This window comes from Colossoma macropomum, unplaced genomic scaffold, assembly GCF_904425465.1.
Source record: "Colossoma macropomum unplaced genomic scaffold, Colossoma_macropomum, whole genome shotgun sequence".
Taxonomy (NCBI): domain Eukaryota; kingdom Metazoa; phylum Chordata; class Actinopteri; order Characiformes; family Serrasalmidae; genus Colossoma; species Colossoma macropomum.
This window is the reverse complement of record NW_023494806.1, coordinates 12,437,853-12,465,292: the sequence shown is the minus strand read 5'-3', so window position 1 is coordinate 12,465,292 and position 27,440 is coordinate 12,437,853. Positions and strand designations below refer to the sequence as shown.

The 27,440-nt window shown below is 40.5% G+C and overlaps 1 protein-coding gene across 1 annotated transcript in view; it reads left to right on the top strand.

Moving 5' to 3' along the window:
• The window catches only part of fam172a (family with sequence similarity 172 member A), a 233,173-nt gene extending 207,266 nt beyond the window's left edge, over window positions 1-25,907 (top strand). Inside the window, exon 11 of the mRNA XM_036598465.1 lies at window positions 23,630-25,907. Coding sequence (XP_036454358.1) covers window positions 23,630-23,793 — 164 coding nt within the window. The 3' untranslated portion in view covers window positions 23,794-25,907. The remainder of the gene's footprint in view (window positions 1-23,629) is intronic.
• The last annotated feature ends 1,533 nt before the right edge of the window (window positions 25,908-27,440 follow it).

Here is a 27,440-nt window from a genome sequence, read left to right as displayed (position 1 = left end):
GTCTCTCTCCTTTACTCACTTTCTCCTTCTCTCTCTCCTTCGCTTGCTTTCTTATTCTCTCTTTGTCTTTTACTCAATCAATCAATCAATCAATCAATCAATCAATCCACCTTTATTTAAACTCAGAATACATTGAGGGAGACCCTTATTTTCAATGTAGCCGAGTAATGCAGGAATTGTTGTCTCTCTCATATTATTTTTCTAACTCTCTCTATCTCTATCTCTTTTGCTGTCTCTCTCTTTTATCTTTCACTCTGGCACTCTCTCTCTTTCTTACTCTCTGTCACACACTCATGGTTTTGTCTCTTTCTCTCTCTCTTTCTCTCTTTCTCTTTCTCCTTTTCTCGCTCTCTTATTCTCCCTCTCTTCATCCCTCTCTCTTTTATCTCGTATTATCTTACATCTCTCTCTCTCTCTCTCTCTCTCTCTCTCTCTTTTTTTTCTTTCAGTCCCTCTCAGCATGCAGAGCCTCTCTCCCCCATTTTGATATCTTCATCTGCCCTGCCAAAGCACCAGGCTCTCTGGCATGTGTGAACTCCACTGAAAGTGGATTACACCCGGCCTGTCTTTTGCTTTCGACCCTCATATGTATTACTTATTTAACACTAAATTCTCTCAGGACTGCAGACCAGGGTTATTACAGCTTTAGAGGCAAATATTTGCATATTAGGGAATTCAGTGAAGATAGAGCAAAAGCGCATGTGTGAGTATGTGTGTGTCTATTTACCAGTGCATTTGAATATGTAGGCCTATGCCTCATTGTTCTTTTATGCATGATTGAATTCACTGGTCCGTCAATCAGATCTCATTGTGAGCTCACATATCTAGCAGCGGAGGAATGTGTCCAGTTTGTAAACAGGTTGATGTAAATGAATGTCGTGTATTGATTCCCCTCGTAATGAGTTCCTGGAAACATGATGAGAACCTGATTCACAGAGCAGTTTTAGGGTTCTGTTTCTTTTGGCTTATCTCTGCTGTGACATGTATGACTCCCTTGCTGTCTCACTTTATGCTTGTCAGTGCCAAAACTGTTCACTTTAATTTTCTATTGCTTGAGTATTATCATGCTTATGTATCACCAGTGCCAACAAAAACTTATATTTCCAAAAATGGTAATTTAACAGGAGAAAGAAAAAAGTTCACATAACATTTTTAAGTAATTTAAAAATGTTTATCATGAAATTTTAACACATTATAAAGGACATCTGACATTTCTGTTAAAAAAAAGGTTTGGTCAGACAGCAACAACATGTAGTTTTTGCTTTGAGGACATTTGTTAGCAAATCCTCGTAATGGATACAATAAACCAGTATTGTACAGGGTTTACTATAGAAATTCATTTGAGGAATAAATTATTATGTCATGGTTTCATCCAAAATTATCACTGAGGTAATAACAGGATCCAGAAGTAGGATCAGAAGAAGCTCCAAAACTGGCGAAGCATCCACGCGTTAAGACACAGACCATCTGGCTCACGGACTTGTCGGCCAATGTAGCACTGCGAGCGCGTCCTCACGTCTTTTGGGACACTTGCAAAGCACAAGAAAAAAGAAAATGAAAGGGCTGGATGGGTCACAACCGGTTTTGTACCTTAGAACAGCACACTCAGTACAAGCCATATTGGTTTCTTATTTTAGCATGCAGTATACGTCATCCAACTCAGAGTGCCAGATCATCTGTTATCTGATGTCTGTAGTAGTCTTCGATACATGTATTTGGAGAGTCTGTTCCCACATACCTAAGAGTAATGTGCTTGACATGGTGTCCCTTTTCAAGTTCTTAACAATATTTGACAGTTACTGCGTGTGAGTGCAAAAGTCAAAGATAGTGGAGTTGCAATAAAGATAAGCAGAGAAAGTGGAGTCTCCTTTGGCTGCACCTTAACCTCTTCTCACACCTTCCAGATCTGCTAGCTGGCTAGTAATATCAGCATGGCCAAACACAACTGGAAATGCTCGAGATTGGATTAACTGTAAAGCTGTACAAAAGCGAACGTCATTTCTTATGGACTAATAATTTCTCCTGGCACAACATTTTGATGGAGTGGTCTAGTGTAAGGCACTTCAGTTAAGGGCTGTCTCTGATTAAGGGGCAATTGAGGATGAGGCCTATCAGATAGAGGGCCCCTTGCCCTGGAAGAGGGGTATATGTTACCTGCCTTACTAATGCAATTACTTGTGCTTGGCTGATTCCTTACATGAGGGGCTGTGGTTGTTGCCCAGGCAGTATCCTGTCCTGAAGTCACACCTGTGAGGATGGACAGTTGTGGGCTACAATGCCTGTCACAGGAGGTTGAGTTAAAGAAAGGCTATTCTGCTGAGATGACATATAACCTGATTGTATGTATTTCCCTGAAAGGCACTACATAGAAAGGACCAACTTAAAGTGGACAGTCAAAGTAAAAATTTAATTGTGCTCTGTGTGTGGCATCAGTTTAGTAACCGGTTGTGAGTAATTGGTGAGTAGCGTGTGTGAAGACAGAGCATATGTCTTAAATGTACTTGCTAATTGATTGTGTGCGTATCTTTTACCCTGCTTTGTTGACTGACGCGCAGCCACTTTTTGTGTCCTTTCACACTATGACTGACCCCAGCAGGCCAGAAGGTGGTTTTTAACCACTGGCGTGCTGATGCAATCCACTGTAAACACATTAAACCAATCCCCTTCGCACAGAGTAAGGGCAAACAGCTTAGCTAGCCTCTATCATATCTCAGGCATCTCAGTCCAGCGGTCCCCTCCCCACTCCCACAGCCCCTCCCTACCCATCAACCAACCCTAGACTCAGCACATGACGGAGGTGGCCCAGCTTTCGTTGCACTCTGACCTTGGCTGAGAGTCAGACGGTCCCTCTTTTCTGCAGCTCGTAGGCCCTGGGTCCCAGGTCCCGGCTAGTGCCAAAGGTGCGGGTGAGTGACGTGGCACTCTGGCTGACCCTGGCTCTTGGCACGGCCACTGATTTAATGGGATTAGCTGGGTAATGCAGACTCTGTGTCTGTTCCTCTCACCGGGGCCTTTTTTTAGCCCCAACCGGCAGGGTTGTGCCAGCGTTCACGGGGTCGAGGGCAACGCAGTGGAGCAAGCAGGCCGGCCGGCTGGGGCAGATTGGGCTGGGCCCTTAGTCGGGTGCCAGGACAGTAGAGAAGCGCTGGGTGGCAGTGGATGCTCAGGTATGAAAGAGGTTGGCTGGTCTTTCCCGGCTATAAATACTGAAACGTTTTGCAATCATGTCATCGCAGTCATAGTCACTCATACATGTAACCCTCATAGCCTAATATAGATGCATCAGATGTGTATTAGACGCCAGCCCGGCCTTCCCCCCTTTTCTGCACCCTGCTCAGGACGGCTTCCAGGTTCCCATGTGTGGCAGTGATTGGCTTTGATAATTGCTCAGGCGAGCATGTGGAGCAAATCTGCTATCCGTGCAGCCTGGTGCAAAGCTGCCCAAGACTTAGCCTTCTCTCTCAAGCCTTTCTTTCTCTCCCTCCTCTCTCTCTCTCCTGGTTTCTCAGTCCCAAGCACTACGGATGGGTGTAGTGATTAGAATATACAGATATCCAGACTCTTAGTACCTTAGTGTTCTTTAAAGCATTTGTGTGAGGCATGTATAGTTTGGAAAAAAAAATTCTGAATGGAATAAAAATAAATGATGTATTATTACATGATGCTATGCAAAATCACATTTGTACAGTGGAGCCCTAGTTATCATTCTGTATGTCTTCTATTCGTACAATAAATCACATACTTATCACCAACAAATACAAATCATTAAATCACTTGAACAGTCAGGTACAGATCACGTCTTAGGGTAGTTGCCCAGTAAATATGTTTAATTTCCCATTCACAACAATAAGTCATCTCTGCCTAAAACGCAAAGGTAAATAACTAAGGGCACTTTCACACTTACGTTGTTTGGTGCAGACCAATCAAGGTTTTTCTTTAGTTTGGTCCATTTTGACAGGTTTAAACACTCATGCGTGCACTAAACAAATGAACCATGGTCTGCCAAAATAACTGGTCTCGGTCTGCTTCCAGTGACCCCTGGTTAAGTTTACTGCTGGTGGAAACACATTTTTATGGTGGTCCAAACCAAATGGGAGAAATCAGCATCAGAGCATGCCTTTCCGTTCGTCTAGCAGCACATCTGAACTGTACATAATCTGGCCGTTTTAGCATTTTACTCCTTACACTTATCGTTCCTGCAGCTCGAACAGCTGCTAATAACAGCAGAAAAACAATAATGTAAAAGCAGAGCAGGGGGTTGATATTGGCCCATAGATGGCAGAATGTATTTTTTGCCAGGTGTTAGTGACCTGACTGATTAAATTCAAAGTGATTCAATTGATTGATTAGATTCAGACCATTCAGTGATAATCAGAAGAGATCAGGTGAGGTGTATTTTTATTGTTTTGACTGTGATTCCTGTATGTTAATTGAAAAAAGGAGGAGGATAATACGTATTATTTCAACAGGTATATTTGTGAAGTTGAAATGAAATTAACAACAGCTAATGTGAACAGCGTGTTTTTGTCAACAACCCACATTTATTTTGGTGCATTGCAATGTGAAACCAAGCAAAATGAAAAAGATACTATTTCACACACACTTTCCATTTTTTCAGTTTCTTAAATCACAACAATATAAAATGCTTTTTTATTGGGATATTCAAATTCTCCTTGTGTAAAAAGTAGATATTTAAATAGTGAAGATTGTTAAAATACCCTCTGCTGTTTTCACCTTTTGTTGCTACTCAGCCCTTTTGTCTACCACTGTACATTAGAGAACCCTGTACGGTTGGGCTGTGTTGTGTCGGCCCGAGTTGTCCAGCTCCATGACGATGGGCCGGGTTTGAATGGCACAGGTGCGGTCGGGCCGCTCTCGGGTCAGTTTGGGTCGGGCCGCTTTTGACAGCTCTTCCACATGCGTCAGTGCACAGGTGCACTCACTGAACACCTGTGCGCTTATGGCCTCGGGACACAGACGAGCTAGAGTTCCACCATTGCTGAAAACAGAGTAGGGAGGGGGTCCACTGTTTCAGCTCGGGCAGACGACGTGTTGTGGCTACCCTGCAGACGCCCAGACACCTTTTGCATGTGCTAAACCACATACTAGGACACGCACATGGTTGCGCGCAAGGGTGTACGATCAGGTTACCTGCACATGTCAGGTTGTTCTTTTGTTTACATGTTGCTCTGTCAGATTTCAGACTTCTCGCTAGAATCATGTTCTTTGCTTACTTTTCTCTGCCTCATCTCTCTTGTTTGCGCTCTCTCTCTCTGTCTCGCTCTCTCTCTCTCTCTCTCTCTCTCTCTCTGTCATTCTTTGGGAACGGTTGGTGGGAGATTTGTCAGCATGAGAACATGACAGACGGATGTGGCCAGATCGGGCAGCCAAAAACAATATTTAAACATTTAAATTAGGTTTATCGTAAGCCTGCTCACTTTCATGGAGCGACGGCAAAAAAATACAGACACAGAGTAGATATTAAGTGGATTTATATTCTCCCAGCTAATCCTCCCCCCACCCTGCCTTTCCCTCTCTCTCTCCCCTCTCCCTCCCTCACTTTTACAAACATTGGCATTGCACAGCCAAGTATCTGTAATTAGCAAGTGCACTAAACCCCATTGGAAGGTCATGAACATTTCACTCATAGTCTCTCATCAGCTTGTAGAATTGACCATTTTATTGTACTTCTTTTTCAGAAACCATGGCTTCGCTTTGTTGTATACTTTTTTAAAGGTTCCATTATCATGAGTATACAAATTTTTGTCACTTGAAATAAGAGTTTGATGTAGTCTGTCAACACTGTTAAAGTACAGTCTGTGTACAAAAACAGCTAGTTTTGATTTAATCGTTTTTGTGCTATTGCACACACTAAGGCATTTACATTTAGCCACCTATTCAGCCAACCGCTGTTTAGCCACACCCATTCATGTTGAAGTTATAAGTGAGTTTTTCAGTTCAGACTGCTTTTTGAATGAAGTGCAATTCAGGGCAGAACAGAGGTCATTGGCACATTGTCACTGTTGGAACAAAACTTTGTATCTCCAAAACAGTAACTTTACAGGAGAGAGAAAAAATGTTCTTAACTTAAAGAATGGTTTATGTAACAACTAATTTTGGACCATTTATATTGGTTCATTCGTCATGAAGTTTTAACACAACGCAGAGGGTAATTGGAATTTTCAATTCTGCAAAAAAAATAATAATAATGAGGACATAAACGCACTATTGTATATACAGCCCACCTTATTGGAAAAGTAGTATGTAGGCTCTTTAAATTCACTGATTGTTTTCACCAGTGTTTAATTTACTGACACTGGTTTCAAAGTGGTTGAAGTGAATTTAGACCTTTACATAGTTATATATCTTTATAATTCAGATCAGGCAGATAGATGATGAATAAAAGATTGTTAGAGCCATTGACTGTTTATTGAGTATGTCTGTCTTCCTCAGTCTCTACATGAGCAACACTGACTGGATCATTTTTTAATGTTCTTCTTGTAAGGCTTTCACACATCCTACGTACGCACAAAGTTGGAAAAGCTCCATACACACACGCGCACATACACACTTTCCTATAAAAGCCTCATCCTACCATTATATCTAAAAATTCACTCTCGTCTTTCTCCTACCATCAAGCCCAATCCAGAGCTCCATAAAGAAGACAGAAGAAATCAATACTTTTCTATTACGAGCTAACATTTATAAACTTTTATTTAGCTTTTATTCTTCTCCCACCTGCTATTAGATGACTCCATCTCTCTCTTAGTTATGACAGGGAGGGTAAAGTGCTCTCTATAAATCAAAAAGAAAAGTACAGAAGATCATCTCAAGCTCACCTGTCCTAGTGTTTCACTAAGTAGAGTGATATCCTGCACGCTCCACTGTATTGCCATTGGACAGCAGTAATAATAGAAGGAGACAATAGGTAAAAGTACTCAAAGCCATTATGTGAAGCACAGTTTTTGGAGCTATTTCATCCTGATGGATGTTTGAAAGGGTTATTCGCTAATTGTGCCATGATTTCTCTCCATTGATTGTTATTAGGGCTTATGGAAGAGAGCGGAAAATTATGAACTGCCTTTTTCTACTGAGTTAATTCGACTAGGACAGGGCCCTTCGATTCTTAGGCATTCTAACTTTTTTTTTGTTTTAGTCATTGATGCGAGTTGAGATCATTTTGCATTTCAGAAATCTATTAAAATATATTGCTAAACTTTGGCCACACCAGAAACAGATTCTTGCAGAGCAGCGAAGATGTAAAGTGGTAAATTTTGCATGGCTTTTTTGCACCTTCAGTGCAGAGTTGCAGTTTGAACAAGAAAAGAGAGTCAAGCGGGAGGGAGAGCAGGGGATTAAAAGGAGAGAGAGAGATCCCGGTTGTAGTATCGTAACCCTTTCTCAGTCTTCTGGGCATGCTCGCTCCTGCTCAGGGGAGAAGGAAAGCATTCACATCAGATAAAAAATACACAAGACAAGGCTGATAGAAGAGAGAGATCACTGCTCCCCTCTGAGACAGCTGGGGAAATATGTGCAAGTGCAAACAGTTTGTGGGAAGAGCACAGTTTGAATTAATGCATGAAGTGAAAAAGAATGGAATAGATGAGTGGGGTTATCGGAGGATGAAGGATAGAAGAAAGGTTGGATGACACTGATAGGCATACCTGGTTGAACTTTTATCAAAATTTACCAGGGTTACCCTTACACAGGACAGGCCTCAGAACAGGAATATCACCTCGTTTGTAATAAAACACTGTCAAAGTTATCAGACATTGGAGCTGAACCTTGAGTTCTATCATGGTGTTTAAAAGCCTTGATAAACTGGTGTCAAATCCAAATAGCAGGGGGAAACATTTCATAGTTTTTGGTAGTTCTGAATCCCTTAGGCAGGATATTTGGTCACTTCATTAATCAACCTCTTGTACGAGTCGTGAGTCTTGTAGCTGTGGTCAGGGACAAAACGGCAAGGTTACTGAGTTGAATCACAATACGTCATGTCCCTTTTCTAACAACAAAACATGCATCACTTTCTACACAAAGACAAAGAACCATTGAGCATGTGGGCAACTTTTCATGGCTGTAATCTGGCAGCCTCAAACATTGCATATCGTTGTGAGAAAAAGTTTATGAACCCTGGAATTGATCTGTCCATGCTCTGCCCACATAAGAATCCTTTTGTTGCAACTGTCGCAAGGCTGGACAAAATTATATTTATTTTGTATGTGTGTGAAAGGTCACACTGTTAGGATAGATTGGGTGTAGTTTTTCTTATGGTACCATGGTTAAAATGCAAACTACTTGGTGTAGTTTTAATTAGCTACAGAATCATAGTATAGCTTGGTAGCGTAGGACTAGTAAATTATGTAGCAAATGTAACAAACTCTAAATACATTTGGTTTAATGGGACATTCTGCCAATTTTCTCTGCAGCAGTAGCTATGAAAGGATACATTTGTGGGCAGAGCATGGGTGAGTCTGGCTTTCTGCATGAATGACTGAAAATGTCACATGAACAAAGGAAATGTGATCTTATCTTCCTAGTAATAAATAAAGACTTCTCTAACAACAAACACAGCATTTTGTAATATAGTGTCTTCGTTAAAAATCAAGTTTTCTCCAGAATGTTTGCAAACCAGTGTAGGTTTAGCCCTTAGGCAAGTTACTAAAATGCCTTTGGAGCAATGTTTCAAAATGCCTCAGCTTGTAGAACCATGTGAGGGAATATATCATCTATAAACCAGTGCTGCGGCAAAAGCGCCATCATAACATTTTAGAACATCAATCCAAGACGAGGGGCCTGGTTTGGAGTTGCTGGGGCTCCAGAGGTCAGTGCGTCAGTTATGACGTGGAGAGTAACAAGGATTTAAACCGCGCCAGCAGCCCAATAACCAAAGGCGCGCGGTAATAAAACTTGAGCCGATTGGGCCGTTTTGGAGAAGGATTGATGGCCGTGGGTGCTATTGAGGAGAGGGAGGGATTAACGAGGCACTTAAGCCTTGGGTAGAGACGTGGGGGGGGGGATGTTGTGTTAGTGTGAGGGGGGTTTCAGTTGAAAGTGAGTCCATAGCGCTTGCCGGATTGCAGTAGTCGCTTTTTGCATGGAGAGAGGGGGCACCGGCACCCATAAAACATGAAATTGTATCACTTAGCAGCTGAGTGCAGATAAAGCCGTGTTTGAACTCTCAGGCATAAATTACACACAGTAAACAGAGCAGAGGGACTTTTACACAGTGAAATTATGATGGGGGTATCTTTCTGCACCTACCCACACTTTACCCTCTCTTGCTCTCTCTCTTTCTTTCTCTCTCTGTCTCATGCTTCTTGATAAAAGTTATATTTTTCATTTTAGTTGGGCCACTCATACATTACTTCACAGACAGAGGGTGAATCTCGTGTTCCATTAGGGCTGTCATGATTCCACAGTTAAACTCATTTAAAGACGCACATATAAACATATATAAAGACAGTTTCAGCTACACATATAAATGTTTACAAATGTTCTTGCAAAATGTTTACAGCTAATTTGACAGAAGCTGCAAAAAATTAAGAAATGTTAGATATGTCCTTAATGATGAACAGAGCTGTAGATGATTCCTAACAGCTGAAAAAGCTATATAACATCAAGAACAAAGTTATAATAAAGTAAAAGTCCAGGATGCCTTATATCTGAAACATGCTGGTCAAACCTAAAAAAAGATCATTTTTTAGGTTTATAATATAATATTATGTATATCACATCATTTAATACCTTATAGACATTGCCAAAAAAAACTATAATATTGGATACATCTTCTGGTGTCTGAATTATAATACTTGAGTCAAAACTGTAGAAGTTAGTATAACAGCAATTACTAATGTGTCAAGTGATTCCGAACATTCCAAAAATTCCAAAAAGACCTAGTTTATATTTTTCCAATGACATATTTTTGTTCAGTTAAGTCCATTTTTGAACTCTGCTTACATGATTAATTGCCAGCACAACCAGTAGATGACTCGATTACTAATACAATCGATAGTGACAGCCTTACTTGCCATGCCATGTTTATCAAATGTGGCGTGAAGAGGTTGCCAAAACAATTCATTCTGCTTACTAAGCCATGCAAACTTGGATGCATATTTAACAAATTTTTTTTGGCTTGTTAAGTCTGTACAAATAAACTGATTTGGTTCATGTAGAGTTTTTCGAATATAGTGCTGCTTAAATTGTCTGATGTAGTGACACTGGATACAGAAATGTTTCCCGTGTGCACCTGTTTGGAACTCATCTTCTTAATAGAAGCTGTCATTGCCCAGCTGTGTTTACTTTTGGTGAAAGCCTGTACAGTACTGTGCAAAAGTCAGAGACCACCCTATATTTATTTCATTTCTTGTCAAAGCAGCCGTAAAGCACAAAGTATGCTTTTTTCAAGATATATTTCTGTGGAGAGTAGATATGAAATCCACTTGCATAAGGAACAAGACAGCCAAAGGAAAATAAGCAGAAATAACAGCAGTTTCCAAAACTGTTTTTATTAAGAAGGAATAGAGAAAATGGGACTCATAACAACCATGCAAGACCATGTAGACCACCAAAATTGTCCCCATCAGATAAACAGTACTTTCATCTATGAGAAATAGATAGGAGAAAATCAAGCTACAATCTTGGTTATGAGATCTGATAAACTCCACGGGTGTTTCTGTCCATCCTTGTGTGAGAAGACAATGCTATGAATCTGAAAGAAAATAGATGCAAAAAAAAACAAAGAAGCTAGTGTTCTCAGAACAGTGGACTGGCCACCCCAGAGTCCAGACCATTAAATTGTTTGGGATTGTTTGGATTGTGAGAACTTCTAAGACTGACCTTTGGAGGTGTGGAAAAATGTCCCTGCAAATTTCTTTGAAAAACAGTGAAATCTGAATGGAATGGAAGCTGTGGTAAAGGCAAAAGTTGGATGCATTAAGTACTGAACAGTACACTATTATATTTAGTTGTTGAGGCTTTTCTGTAATTTATGTTAAATATATGTTTTCTGTTTTTTATTGTTGAGTGATTTGTACTTAATAGCCATTTTGGCTGAAAATTCTATGAATATCTGATGGTTTCTTGACATTTGCACAGTACTGGCTATTGGTAAATCATGTTTGTCTTGTATTATTTTTCATATTGAACTTAAAACAGTGAACCTCTTTATTTTCTGTCTTAATCTTTCACATGCACCCTCACACACACTCACTCGCTCGCTCACTATCAGAGACACCTTTGCACCCGTTCTGATCTCTTCAGACAATGTTATCTTTGAGTCGTGTTTCATATAGGTCGGCAGCAGTGAAAGCTCTTGGCTTTACATCGTTTGATCAATATGATATGCTGCGGGGTGAAAGTTTGCTCTTCTTTAAGCACTCTCCTCCCTCCTGACAGGTGAGAATGTATTGATCATTTTATTCTATTTGCCGCTCCTCTCACTGGCTCTCACCTCTGCAGTCAATAGAGCAGGATTGAGAGAGTCTTTTGACCCCTCACTCACACACATACTATCCTTGTAGTCTTGTCCTAGCTCAGCTCTAGATCCCTGATATAATTTTGATTAATTGTACCTGGCTCCATGGTCATGGTGAGTTGGTACATCTGTGTGTCCTACATGGATGTGGGTGTGTGTGTAGGTGTCGGATGTCAGCCACATTGTCAGATAAAGGTCTGTGGAATCGGTCAAGGTGGTGTGCGCATTTGTGTGTCTCTGTGTGTGTGTATGTGTGTATTTTTGCCCCTAGCAAGGACAGATTGTGCCTCTTTTTGAGGTCAGTGTGGCCATGGAACTGAAGCATAAAGACAGGCGACCTTGCTGTGGAAGTCACTCCACTAAATTAGCCTTGCTCCGTGCATTCACACTCTTTCCCCCCCTTTCCCGTTTCCACATCTCCGTTCATCCTGGTGGAGGTAAACGAGTGTAGAGAGCAGAGACAGGTTAGCGGCTGCAGCCCTCTTTACTCATCTGCAGAGAGATAGAGAGATAATTATTCTGTCTCCGACTCGCATGGCATGAAAAATGCATAACGCTGGGGGTTGAGGCGGCCTATCAGAAGGTTAACTCTTCCTACGCTTTGTTTATGCTTCAAATGAGACGCTTTCAGATGCCAGCTTTTGTTGTTTGTTTGTTTGCTTGTCTTTGTTTGGGTGGGCTGTTTGCGGTGAACTTTCGCCCCTTGCTCGTTATGTTTGACTAAGTTTCTAGCATTGATCGGAAGCTGGCCACCTGTCCGCTAGTTTCTGCAACCGTTAGTTTTGGCTGCTTTTACTGTATGAATCATTCTGTTTTTTTCGTTTTCTTTTTTTTTGTTTAGCTTCTTTCTGGATTGTTTTTTAAGTCAGCATGCCTGTGCGTATTCACACTCACATAGTGGGTCTCAACTCAAGAGTCTCAACTTACAATCAACAAGGTTTTTGCAACTGCTAGTTTCAGCTGTATGATTTGTTTTTATTTAGCTTTTTCTGTGGTGTCTTTTTTATCATTGTGCATTTGTGCATGTTGTGCAGAATGCCATCAGTTACACTTGACAAGGAATTTCTTTGCACAAGATGGAAGAGTGATAGTAAGACCTTTTGGATAGATTGTTTTCCTCCAATTTGCTATTTAAAACTATCTTTTCTTCTTTTTCTCTCTTTCTCTCTCAGCATCACTCCTTCTAGTTGTGCTGTCCAGACAGTCCAAGGCCAAAGTGAAGGTTTGGACTGCAGAGGGTTTTCTTTTGTCTCCTTTGAAGATACTTGCTCTCAGCTCCACTCTCCATCTCTCTCTCTGCTCTCTCACTCCAGCTCCTGACGAATTGCAGTCTCATCCTTGCTCCGCGCTGCTATCATAGCACAGCTGGACTTTTTTGGGGTCAAACTGAGGTCATAGACAAACAACCAGAACCACAGTATAGAAAAACAAGTACATTTAATATTTTGTATAATTTATAATGTTTGTATTTATAACTTTATAAGATATTTATCTTTTTAACAATCTGCTTGTAATTAACCTCTTTTCACATTAGCCATAAAATACAATTTCTGTCCATTTTGAAGGTTGAACTGTGCAATAATGTTGATGGAAATGGGTATGATATACAGGTATGGAAGCAAACTATATTTGTCTTATTAGTTGAGCAAGCAAGTTAACGTTTTTAAAGGTATTTTGTTTTTTGATATTATCTGAAGAAAGTTGCAGTGGTGCTGCCCAATTTATTTTGGTTCGGCCATCTTTGTGGAGCAGTATGATTTTTTTACAGTAGGGGCTTCTTACCCCTCATTTTTAAGCTCTCGTTGTTCACTAGCAGCTCAACGCAATATTTCACCAACAGAAAGAAATCAGTGTCTTAGTTAATCTATATAGAATGTAGAATATAGGGGATATAGAATTTGATTAGATGAATTAAAAATATCTGATTTAATTTCCAATATGCCAGCAGAATGGCCACTAGGGGGGTTGCAGAAATATGTTATTATACAACTGTTATAGTTGCTATAGTTGCATTATAGGTGTTTTCAGTCAGTAAAATCTTTCCTGAACTGTACAAGCCTGTATGATTTAAAGCCTAATTTGTTATCACAAACCCAAATTAACAATTCTGTCTTATCAGCGTTGACGTCTGCCTCGCCCCATCAATTCCTCATTGCCTGTAGGCCGGGGGAATCCCGTACCTTTGCCCTTGTGTCCTCCTTCCACTGTCTGTCCTGAAACAAACAGGGGAAATCCAACTTAAACAACCTCCCAGTACAGAGGGGCCGGGCCCCGTCATTGAGGCTCCCCAGCCGGCTCCTGGCCGGGACCCTGACGCAGGGAGGCGCGCAGACAGGAGGTCGTTCGGAAGTTCCTGTCAATTAGTGTCCTCTCCGTCACCGCGGCCTGACCTCCAGCTGACCGCCGCGCTTCCTCTGGCCCTCTGCTGAGTAAACAACAACGTCCCTTTCATTTGAAGCCCTGCCACAGAGCCAAGTGTAATAACATCACTCATGGGTTTGATGTGAGGGTAGAATGTGTGTGAACGTGTGTGTCTGGCGATGTGGTTGAGGGTGTACAGTGAAGAAGAGAAGAACCTGTAACAGGGTGTTCTGATTGTTTCCTTTTTTCCTTTTCGTGGTGTTGACTGGGGGTCTCCAGGCTAGTTCACAGAAACCAGTACTAGCCCTGCTAAAGAATAAGGGTGGGCAATATTTCTAAAAAGTAAAATCACAGTACTTTGCACTATGTGCATCAAAATACTGAGTTTTTCTGAGATTTATGAACAAGTTTGGCCTGACAAAATATACCAGTGAAACAGAAGTGCTACACATTTAAAAAATAGACTGCCAAAACATTAATTAAACATCTTTTATTCAACATATTACTTTTTTATTTAACATTTTGAAAGATAAAGTATCTAAGACAAAACGAAAGGTCAAAATCAAACAATTGGTGAGGTAAAAATGGGACAGTGGGCTGGCATATAAACAGATACAGTGAGTGCAGTTACTGTACACTGGTTGTTGGTTGTACAGGCTCTTTATAGTTGGTCTAAATCTTTTTTATGATGCATACAGTTTTTCAGTGCACTTGATGATGTCATAATATACCCAGAAAAGCATAATGTGACAGAACTTTCCATAATAACAATAACATATCATTTTATTGTCCACTGTTACCAAAGAGTAACCATAAATCTGACTCTTGTTAAGCAGTGATTATTTAATCAAGAATGTAGAAAGCTGAATGAATCAGGCTTTTTTTTTTTTTTGCTTAGATTGGAGGCAAGATCATTTTAGAAGAAAGCTCTATTAGACAGAGGTTTGTGTTCATTTTTATTTGTGTTTGTACTGTTGTTCAGTGTTGATAATGCAGATTCTAGCCCACACATAATGTGAACACCATCAACACCATAAACATCCCAGCAACATAAGAATGGCAAACTCAGTTGTACCATGTACTCAGTTCAGGTATTCCCTCTCATACACAGGTCACATACGTACATACGTTCTGTCTCCATGCATGCACACATTAGCACACACTCTGTAAAGGTTCGTCCCCTGGTCGTGCTGAGTGTGTGTGAACCCCATTAGCACATTCCCAGATAGCAGCCAGGACCCTCTTATCTCCATCCACCCATTAATTACACTTTGTTCCCCTAAGTGATCTATTTCTGCTCCGCCCCGCCCCCGCTGCCCACTCCAGGCCTATCTCTGCTACCACCCTCCCCCAAGATAGCAGAGCTAATGTGAGGCTAGCAAGGTCAGCCCGCTTGCCTGGCCCAAGTGTAGTGTAACCCCATGCATTAGCCGCTAACGCTAACGCCGTCATGTCTGCCTCTCGCCATACATGGGGCCATTCTGAGGATGACCCCTAATTGCAAATGGCAGTGCACCTGGACCACCATTGCCGTACTTGAGACACTCTCAGGCTGGGGAGTGGACAGAACGTTCTTCACCTGAGAATCATGGAGGGCTCTTTACAGCTGAAGTTTGTGAACAATTTTAGTCTTGAGTGTGGGAGCATGTGTTAGTGAATAGTGATGACGTTGAACATGATTCATCCTAGAGCTTCGATGATTTAAACGAAATGTGAACAATTGTGATTGTATATCGCTACATAATGCATAATTGTGATTAGTTAAAAGGCTCATTTGCATATTACAACTTTTTTTGATATCCATATTACCAAAGCCAATAACAGTTAAGCAAACAAACCCGACAAGCCCGGTACTAGGCCGCCAGAGGAAGTTACACAGCGTGCACATCCTTGTTATCAACAGTAAAGTCATTTTATCAATTTCAGTGTGTAGAACCGGAGCTTTCTATGTGCTAATGTGTTTTCTGTCACTATATTAAATATGCATGAGGCTTCCTTCCTTGTTGCACTGCACAAGCTTACCCAGAGCACAATTCAGATGAGTAAGCACTTAGTATTATTTTGTTTAATCAGAGTAATGACAAAGTGTGACTTATGTGTGACTTATATTCCTGTTCATGTGTTTTCTTGTTCAAAATATTGGAGTAAAATTCTCAAAATCTTTGGCTTTCTTACATAACGTTGTTCAGTTATCAAATACACACAGCAACAGAATTCTGATACAGCATTATTAATGTAAAAGAGGTGATAAAATAGCCATGTTTTGTTTTGGCCGTAAGGGTTAACAGACAACATGTTGGTCAGCCCTTATCCATAGTGTATAAATATCATCAAATGAGCCCGTCTTTGCAGTGTTTGGCAATTAACAGTGTCTTCTGGAAAGCAAGGTGATTAGGCATGACTATGATTACAGTAGAATTTGTCTTCCAGGCCATTTTAAAGGTCTCTCTTATGTAATGGTACATTATTTTGGACTGCAAGTGCTTGTTTCGCTTGAGTTATTGTTAATAGTGTGATTGACATTGGTTTCTGATTTACACCTTGTTGCATCACCCTGCACATACCCATCAATCACTCAAACTTTAAAGTACAGTGCAGTGTCTCAGTTATGCATAGAATCTGTGAACTGATTCACCCAGTGTGCACGTGTTTTTTTTTTGTTTTTTTTTCCCCTGCTCTGAGCCTCACTCTGTGTTCCTGTGAGACTTGTGGACACACATCTCGGCCAAGCCAAAGACTGATCCTCCTCGCTCTAGTTTACACACTGTCAATATGGATGACACATGTGCCATGGCTCAAAGACTAGAGAGCTCGCTCCTGTTCTTGACTCCTGCTGCTCCCTTTGTAAACACACTCAGCCCCATGCCCTTATTTATGTATTGAGCGGCTATTGATTCGTCTTGTGCCTCTGCACTCTCACACTCACACCACATTGTCTGTGAGTTATCAAGGTCTATGATTTTATGGGGTTTGCACTGCCCTACATGAAGCACAAGGACTTTTGCTGTAAGCTGAGCTCTGATGGATTCATAGAAGATGCAGGGCACTTCTATGTGCTGTGTGTTTCTTCACTTATTATGAGGAGTGCTCTGTAGTAATTAAGTGCCATAGTTTAGAACTTCTCTCCCCCTGGAGGTTTTTAGAGTGCTTCTTAATAGAATAGGCTGGTTTTAGAAGCTATCCACCATCAGCTCAGAGTTAACTCGTCATACCTCAGCCAAACTGTTTGAGATACACATTGTAGATCAAATCTGCAAGAGAAGGAAGCTGTGTTGCGTATTCCGTGATGTTTTGCCTTATGGCATCTGTTTATCTATAGGCTTATCTGAAGAGGCCAGACAATGGCTGCTTCCTTCTATAGCCTTCAGTGTACGTAATAGTAGTTGTTATCTTATACTGCATGCCTAGACCATTGAGGTGCGGTGATCAAAGAGTAGTATAGAATACCATGTGCTATTACAGCTCTTTAAGCACAATGCATGATAAGCGCTATATAAACAAGTGCTAAGTATGACGTTACTTCGTCAGTAAACACTTAGCAGTAAATAAAATCGGAAATTTTGTGGAGGCTTTTATGCTTTTGTCTCCGGTGACAGCGTCCTAAAATAAGATCTGCCACTGCATGTGCAATTTTTTCAATTGATCCGCTGCATGTCATTGTACGCTCCTGTCACGTCCTATTATGCTAGGCTAAGCTTGTGTGAATTAGCTTTCTCATAGGCCTATGTCTGAGTCGCATTGTACACAGAGACTGACGTTAAGCCTCAGTTCATTTGTTGCCATGCGATTCTTCCTCCTTTCATTCAAAGATTCATCCCTTTCTGTTTACCTGATAGCTTCAGGGAGTGACAGTCATGTCCTAAAGAGCTGCTAGTGCTAGACAAGCAGCTGGGCTTTTTAATTGTTGCCAGCTTGCTCTCAGTGGATGGAAGTGTGTGTGCATGTGTGTGTGTTGTGCACACCCATGTGAAGGTGTGTATTAGCCTCTCAGGCACCAAAGCACTCTCTATGTCTTGTGTCTCACCTGAATCTCAGCGGACTAGCTGTCTAATCATCAGTTGTGCTGTGAAAAGCTAGCGCTAGCGTCAGTCTGCCTTGTCTACTTCATGAATATGTTAGCACGCTGATGATTAGCCAGAGGAGCTTAGGAGCTGTTTGCTCTCCGGGCTTCCCCGTCACTCTCGTTTGCTTTTCTGCCCGCTCCTCCCCAAGTTATCTCTGAGATACGCAGTCATTTGAACAGAGCTAACTTAATCATGCTAATGTGGACCGAGGCTGTTTGACTTGCCAACAAATTAGACCTCAAATTAGCCTTGAAATCTTCAGTAATTTTGCTGCATTGTCAGGGATGCGGTTCTGTTGCTTGTTCTCTGTGTGGATGTGTGGAATTAGGTATGTAACCGGATAAGGGATTGAATAAGTGCAATAAGGGGTTGAATAAGTCTGTGCAAAAGTATGAGCACCCCTGATCAAATTACATGTTAAACATAGCAAAAATGTAGAAATTGTGCACCAAATTTTGCAGAAAAATGTCATGTTTAATTTGGTTTCCCCATACAGGATGTGGTAACTTACTTTTGCTTAGAAAATCAAGCAAATATAATTGGACTGGGGGGTTCTCAAACTGTTGTATATGACTGTACCATGCAGTTTAACACCCACAGAGTCGACATAGACAAGGGATTCCTAAACCTTTTGTGTTGGGACCAAAGTACAGTGTTTGTCATGGATAGCAGGCCAAAGAGAAAAATGAATATGCAAAAAAAAGGTACATAGGTAGGTTTCAAATCAAGTTTTAATAAAAGGTATTTTATAACATTAGACTATGTTTTCTTACTACTTAAAAATACTGTTTTAAAATGAAAGTAAGACTTGTAATAGCATAAAAATCTGTTCTCTCGTTGGGTAGGACAGTAGGATTATGGTAATTTTTGACAGGCCAGATCAAACATTCTCCTGGGCCAACTTTGACCGACAGACCACATTTTGGGCAGACCTGACAGGTTTACTTCCTAAGGGCTAATGTTAATGTCTAGTTGTTGTTTGGCACCAGACCATCCAGTCTCTTTTTTGAAGACTTACTATGATGCAACTAAATAAACCATCAGCAAAGCCATGGGGTATAATTTTACCTAAAGCAATCCATGATGTCCTATTGGACAGTGTGTACTGGTCATTGCTCTATGGTTGTCTTGTAAAGACTCCATTCCAGCTCTATAAAGTTGCCTTCTTTATTACAAGAAATGTCTCGCAAATGAAAGGAACACGTGTGGTTGCCAGTACGGGCCGGTTCAGGGAAGCTCTGTGGGAACGTGCAGTGGACCGCATATTCAATCCCTGCTCAGTTCAAAACTCAACAATTTAAATAATGTGAGAAGAGAGTAGTGATAACTTCAATATGTGTCTCTCTCTCTCTCTCTCTTAGTAAAGTGAATTGCAAGTCCTCTCAGCAGGCCCTGAAGCCACTCGTTCAGCTTTTCTCATTTATGGTTGTGTAATGAGTTCTGCCTCTGTTTGCTCCAACGACAATAATAAGTAAAGTAATTAAAAGAGGCAGAGAGGGGGGAAAATATCGGCAGACACCATCCCTTACATGGGCAAGTGTTGACAGCGAATTGCATTAGAGCGGTGTGACTTTTTGATGAAATTGTAGGTGCGTGCATTTATGGGTTTTCCCCCTTTGTATCCACAAGTGTGAGTGCGTGTTTTTTTAATACATTAATTTAATTACACCCAGTACAAACAAGGCATGCTTTTGCCACAACAGTAATAACTGTAAAGTGTGCTTCTGGCATTGGGCATGAAGTGTGATGCTGCATGTTTTTCAAAGGGAGGAGGGCTGGAGCTTATATGAGTAAATATAGATTTGATTAGCCGTCTTATGAATTATGGCTTATGGCTTTACATTCCCTGTTACTGAGAGACGTGTTAGTGCAGTGCATAAGAACATTGGCACCTCGACTGGTCTTGTAGGTCCCCAGCTGAACACACTCAGATCTCCTTTCCTTTGGTCAGGCATGCACAGTGAGACTGCCAAACCACCAGGGCATCAAACAAACAAAATCATGGAGTGACCAGGTTGGAGATCCAACTTGGATGCCAACAGGGACACACATAGCAAACAAGTTACAATGTCTGGCTAGCGCTAGTTTCCCTTCACTTACAGTGTCAGCTACTTTTAGAGTATGTTATGGGTTATACATTTATAAATGTAATGGCATATATTATAATTTCAGCGTGTTTTTATCTAGACTTTATTTTCATTCAGATTAATGTGAGTACATATTTATAGTTTCTAGATTTGTGTGATTTGCTGATAACAGCATACAATTGAACATTCATTGTGATGCTAAACATAAATTGAAATACCCAAGACACTTGATTTATTTGTTTATTTATTTACGTATTTATTTCTATATTTATTTCATAATTACTGGAATCTAAGATACCATTATTTTCCCACAACAGTGTAATTAGGACATATCAAAATGCCCCCCTAATAAGAGCAAACAATTTTGAAAATTAAATGAAGTATGCCAGTCGTGTTCAATCAATTAAGAGACAGGTTTGAATGGCATGCTACAGATGGAGGCTAATTACAATCAGCACACTTTGATATTTTTCTTTTTTCCTCTCTGGCTTGGAGTAATACGTGCAGTGGTGCTGCAACTGCTGATTCACTCCATACTTGTTCTTTGATGCTTTCACAGGCAGCCAGGATTACTGTTTGTGACTTAGTGGGTTTATGGGGTTATAACTTTGTGTTTGTGTGTTTTTAAAAAGACGGTTTGTCCCAAAGAGATCAAAGAGGTAGTCAATTATCCTGAAAAGAATCCGGTTGGGCATTTAGCATCAGAATGCTCTATAAATGAGATCTCCTTGTGTCTGAAAGAAAAATCTTAAAATAGTGACTTATAGAGCGCACAATGAACATTACAAACACAGTGGTCCGATCTGTTCTGTTCTATTAGAGAGCACACAGAGAGTTTTCAGTTCAACACTCTGGTTTACTGACAAAGAGGGCAGTTTTCCCTTTATTGTATATGCAAGCTGTTTGCATATGTATAATTTATCTGGAGGTTATAGATGCTATACTTAATAAGATAACTTAATGTAACTACATGAAATATTGCTTTCATTTAAAATTTCATTTAATCAAAACATTTCACACAGTTTCAATGCAATATAATGCAAAAAATAAAAAAAAACTTTAGTTGGATATTTAAAACTTTAATTGAAAACCTTTCTGTAAATAATATTGAATATATTTATATAAGTTTGATGGCCAATTGAAAAAAAAATGTACAAGAAATTTTATTTTGATTCATTTTAATGCAGTTTATAGAATATATATTTTAATATGCATTACAGATATTGATGTAATACATTTACTTTAGTTACAGGTAAAGGGAAAAATCTAAAGTATATTTCAAGTACATTTGCATTTTTCCCTAATTTTGTATTCTCCCTGTACAATTTGATTAAATAATATGAACAAGAAAATAAATTGCTGTGGTACTAAACGTGGTGCACATCACTTAGCAGTTATTATTCAGCCATGTGTTTACAGACCTTTAGTAAAACATATTATTCTGTCTTTGCTGCAAAAATAGATTTAACATGCAAGTGCTGCAAATTCTAAACATTAATAAAACTGTGTAAATACAGCACACTTTATTAAATTAACAAACAGAGCATAACCTTAATAATTAGATAAAATGTTTAATTTGACTTTTTCCATTTTACTGATTGTGTAGATGAGCTTTACTGATAGTTTAATAATCCTCCCAGTAATGTCGTAATGATTTTTTAATTTGACATTAATACTACTTTTATGAGGCTGAAATTTATCAGCTATATCCCTCTGACAGCCAACAGCTTATGAAAAATCCCTCCTGGAAAACAGAATCCCTGAAAAAGAGAGAGAGAGAGAGAGAGAGAGAGAGAGAGAGAGAGAGAGAGAGAGAAAGAGTGACTGTCATTTCTTCCTCTTTAAGAGGCAGACCAGTCATTGCGCAGAGAAAAGACATGTAATCCGCGGGCACATCTTAAGGGCATTAATTGAATTTGAGGCCTGACTGCACATGACTGTCCTTCTCCATTCTCACTCTATGATCAAGTGTAACCCACACATACACTATTGATTACATTCGACACATCTTGGCAATTAGTAGATGGCGTGGTGGTGTAATAAAAGCCTATTAGTAAAGCGTGCTGGCGAGCGCTCGTCAGAGGTTGATGTGGCCGGCGGGGGCGGAGCTCCTACAGGGGTCGCCGCAGGGCCCTGTGCCATTTGCATATCTGCTTGGAGACGCACTGTTGCTGACCCTGTAGCCAGCATCAGTGTGAGAGGCTTTTGCCGCTCTGGAGTTCACCGCTGGTTCAAGGTAACAAAAAATAAGCCTCGGCCATTGATCACTCCTGAAGAAGAAAAGAGAGAAAGAGTGAGGAGGGAGGAGGGGAATAAAGAGCTAGTTGGAGGAAAAGGGAGAACAATTGGAGGCTGTGTGCTTTAAATTGGATATAAATTATAAATAAGAGCCATGGAGGCGATGTCTTCTTCTCCAGTGCTGTGTTGTGCCAGGACCTACACAGGTAAAGAGATTGTTTGGGCAGGAGTTATTGACTCGCTGATTGCCAGCTTGGTAAACTTGACCTGAGGCGCTGATCACTCGCCAAGCTCGAAAAACCCATTGATGCACACTCACACACGCACACCTTAGCCATCTCAGCACAGCTATCTTTATCAATACTGGCCAGACAAAGGTCAGTCTAATAAACATGGAGGTCAGCATGGTTGCCATTTGAGAGCTCTTTTGGCATGGGCCTTAAAGGTGCTTTTTAATTGTATCCCTGCGGGCAGGCCCTTGCAATCCAGTCGCAATGCAGAGGAAAAAGAAAAGAACAACAAAAAAGATGTATTGAGCTGATCCTCTTTGTACCACACAGAGAGTGCTTGCAGACAAAGCCAGTATTGCAATGAGAGAAATCAGTGGCACTGTAAAATTTTTAACTGTACTCAATAACCGGGTGCGGACAAGTGCCGTTCCAATACAGTACATGGAGAGCGCTTGCAGAGAAGATAACGTGCTGACAGATAACACAATAAAATGACAAATTACAGCATTTAAGTACTGGGGTCGCTGTCGCTCTTGCTGTGGAGAGGTGCCTTAAGGACTTCGAAAAGGTTTGATGAGGACTTTGAAAAGGTACGACGGGGACTTGAGGTGTACATGTCACTCCTCCGGAGCCCAGTGACCCGAACATGGGAATTCTTTAACCTGCCGCGAGAGGCAGAAACCGAGCCTTTCCGCGGATGAACTGATAGCTGGGCTTTAGTCACCAGAGAGAACACTCAATCTTCCACCGGTGGTGGTCAGTGGTTCCATTGTTCATCACTTTGCATACGTCTCAATAAATGAAAAAGCCAGTAAGGGAATATACGGAACACGATATGGCGCGAGTTCGTTTGTGGTACTCCAGACCTTGGCACCAAAATCTGATAAATCTGTTTCACCTGCATAGATTCAGATTATATCCCATGGTTCTATAGCTTTTTTGACACAGTGCAAAGATGATTGCACCTCAACCGTCCTCCTAACAAAAATTCACTTCATCTGAAAGGTTACGATGGTACTTTTCTCCATGGTGTTGCTTAGACATTGCCTTGCCGTTTAGTTCACCTCTAACATAGAATGCGTCTTCATTTTCTCTTTTGCTCAATATCTTCTTAGTATCTTTATTATGTTTATACATTTAATATGTCCTTTTTCTCTATGTACACATTAACAGGCACTGAGAGGCATGAGCTAACTTCATGGAAAAGCTTCCACTCCATCTTCAAGTTCTTCGACAAACACCTGGAGCAGCAGATGGAGGAGGACGTGGATGAAGAAGAGCCCTCCACCACAGTAACCACACGCGGCTCCAACCGAACCAAGCATGAAGATTTGTAGAACATTCAGGGATGTTCAAGAACATCCAGAACCTTCTTCCTCAACCCTCTATCAGTTTCCTTTCTTGCTCTTAATGAAAAATAACCCTCCTTCAGGCCCTCCTCCCAACACTTATGTTTTGGAGTGCAGGGTCGGCATGTATACATCAGAATAGCGTTTTGCATTACTTCTAGATGAGCGCAACTGTCAAAGCAATATGGCTCCACTGCTTGTGCCTCCCCTGGGCTGCTGTGTGGATTTTGTGGCGGCCCATCGGTGGCCAGATTAAGGATGACAGGCGGCTCCGCACTGCGCCTCGCGGTGCACCTCTAATTGTCCTGACATGGCTCTGAACTGAGCTAATGCCTGGGAAACACATACACGCTCATACACATACTATTGTCCCCCAGGTCCTAGAGCCCACTTGCAGCCCTCAAAGAGCTCTACCTTTTCCTTTTCAGCTTTTTTCACGCTCTTGCCTTGACCTGGGTTAAATATGTATTTGAAGTGCTGCTGTGCTTTGGCCGTTTTCATACTTCAAATTCCAGACTTGTGGCCAATTCTCGGATTTGTTGAACGCCATGACCCTAATAGAACTCGCAATACTCAATGATTTTGCTCATGAAAGTACATATTTGACACAGATCTTTCCTCACAGCAAGTAATAATTTGAGTAGTTGATTTATAATCGTATTAGCATCCCCGGAATTCCGATTTGAACAGCGCATCTGGAAGGATGTCACGAAAGCCACGGAAGACATCATACTATAGATTTACAGAAGTCTTTACTGCTTTTAAATCACTTAAAGCCACATAGCAAGAGTGAGTTTTAGGGTAGCGCCTTTGAACAGAGAAGATAATTTAATTCAGCAGTGTCAGAATATCAGTCGTGTCCTTCCTGCACGTCAGGATTGGGAGGGTTAATATCCAAAGCATAAAAGGATTCCTTTAGATGTTTGCACAATGTATCCTCCCTTTTTTCAGTGCTCACGCCTGTTAAATCTCACATCTTTAACATCCTCTGCTCTCCCTAAAGCTCATGTTATGTCACTTTCTTGGAATAAACAAAAGACTTTGTCTTCAGGACAATGTGGAATTAGTCAAGGCATAGAGATACGTCGCTCAAACGCATCAGCACATAACTCAAAATATAATCTCCCCATACTCTGACAAATTCTAGATCTTTGAAGGCTATTTCAATATTTGCAAGCGTGATTTGCATATTTTACATGTAGTTTTAACCAAAATAAATGAGTGATGTGAGGATATTTGAGAAGTGCACTAAATATATCCATATTCAGGAACATCAGATGCTTTTAGGCTTTTTTGCTTAGAACTGTTTTTACCGCGGACTTGAAGTTTAAAGTCTTAAAAGCCTAGTAGACCTAAAAATATTCACAATTTATTTAACTTTAATTGCAAGATGTTGCTTATTACAGCTCAATTGGAGAAGCGAAAACCTTGGAATTTGAATAGTGTTGCCTTAGGAATAAACAAGACAAATTAAGTTCATCTTCCCTTCTTTAGTTCAGTTTTTTTAAACTTGCTTTTTTTTCTAGCATAGACTACTAAGCCATATGTGTGTGAGAAGTGCAGCCTTAAACCAAATCAAAATACAGGCCTACATTTGATATGTAAATTATGGATCATTTTAACAGTTGCTATTTTTTAATCAAGTGATTTCTACATTTATATTGAGAAGTCAGAATCACTTTGAATGGGTGTAGGATTTATTGGTAAATGATTTATTCATCTTGTTTGATGTTATTTTGTGAGTTTTCTACTGTTGCACCGTCATTATTTCTGTCTTTAAATGTAATGCAAGTCATTCTGAACTGTTAGATGATTGTCAGCCTTTGACAAAGTTGTGTTTTCAGTCTGTTGGGCTTTCAGCTTTGGAATATTTGTCCCACCTGATTTATTTGTTCTTCTTTTTCATGATGATCTGCAAGAAACATGGCTGTTATGGAATAAATACTTTTTTAAGCTTATGGCATTACACCATTTTTTTTTTTTTTTAACTTAGTCTACATTCAGTTCTTGCCTTGGACATGCAGTTCTAGAAAAAAACCTTCAGTATGTTTAGAACTTTTACAGTGTGTTCATGACTTTTATTAAATAAATTAATAAAACTTTCTTTTAAAGTTCGTATATTATTCCGTCTAATAGAGAGCCATTTTAATAAAAGGTTCTTTAGGGAATGTAAAATAGTTCTTCTTCTAAACCCTTTTTGGCACCTTTATTTTTTTTTTTTAAAGTGCTTTTTTTGTCCCCTGCTTTACTTCTAACATTGTGCAAATCAGCTTTATTTCAGGTTTTCATCCTCCAGTCTCACTCTGACTCACACTATTTACAATCCAGTGCTTGTGAAGGCATCGCTTTCAGTGTGAGGAGTTGTGGGGTCAGAGGTCAGCACTGCGATAAGGCCGCCTGGCTGCCCCGTTCCCAGGGAAGGTGAGCCGCCATCCTCACCTGCTCAGCTCACGTAACAGCGCCGCAGCTCCGCCGAGAAAGAGGAGAGGAGAGGCCTGCACGCACAATGAGGCCAGTGTTAAACACAAGAAGTGTCAGTCAAGGCAGCAGCAGATCAGATGGAGCCTAAAGCAGCACGTTTCTCCTAAACACGCAGAGGACGGAACACGGCGCTACAGTTACTTTCAATGAACTGCTGCCTTTGACCGTGGCCAGCACTAATTAAAGTGCTTTCACTTTAGCTCTCAGCTGCATCTTTTTATGTGGAATATGTTTCATATTTTGCATAGAAGCTTTTGAAAAGGAGATGCATATCGTCACTGTCCAAAGAAAAACGTGTCTATTAACGTATTTTTACACATTATTTGAACACAGTAGTTGTCCTTTAGATTGTGTGAGAATTTCATGATGATTGAACCAGTGGAAATGCTCCAACATCTTTTGGAATAAAACCTCTGTACATTAACTTACATTAAAAGTTAGGAATGTTTTCGCCTTCTCCTGTAAAGTTGGTATTTTGGAGGTACATATTTTCCTTTGGAAATCAGCGATATATCATTTCACCACTTAGAGTGACAGTTTGGAGTATCTGTTCATCAGACTCTGTTTCACTTAAGTTGTTGGGGGCTACGAACAGTGTATAGGTCTTATTTTGGCCTTAATCTTTACACTTATCAAACCTACAGGAGATGTGCAGCTGCTCAGTTGTGACATTATGGAATGCTAATAAAGTTAATTATATCATAACTGAATAAAAGTGTCTTTTTTAAAAACAGTAGAAAGGCCACAGCACACTGACCAAGAATTCTTCATTCAAACACCAATATCCTAATGTTTATGATGCATGTTTACAATTGGTGTACCAAATGGTACACCAATGGTTTATGGTACATCAACCAAACGTTTCTGTTTGTGTTTGGTCAGTGTGCTCTGGCCTTTATCTGTCTCAGACTGGCTAAAGGACTCATGTAGAAAAGCGTAAATGTGGAATATTTACATGAGGAACAATGTTCAGAAGACTTTAAAAAGCTGCTCTGAACTGCATTTGCAGTGAATGAAATCCTTCACTGGTGTGTTCAGGTTGGGCGCTTGGCTCTCTCATCCTGCCTGAAGTTGTTGGTGAGCTCCAGGCTGAGTGAAGCTGCTCTCCACATCACAGCTCTGACACTTCTCTATTTGCATAATTATATGCTCGC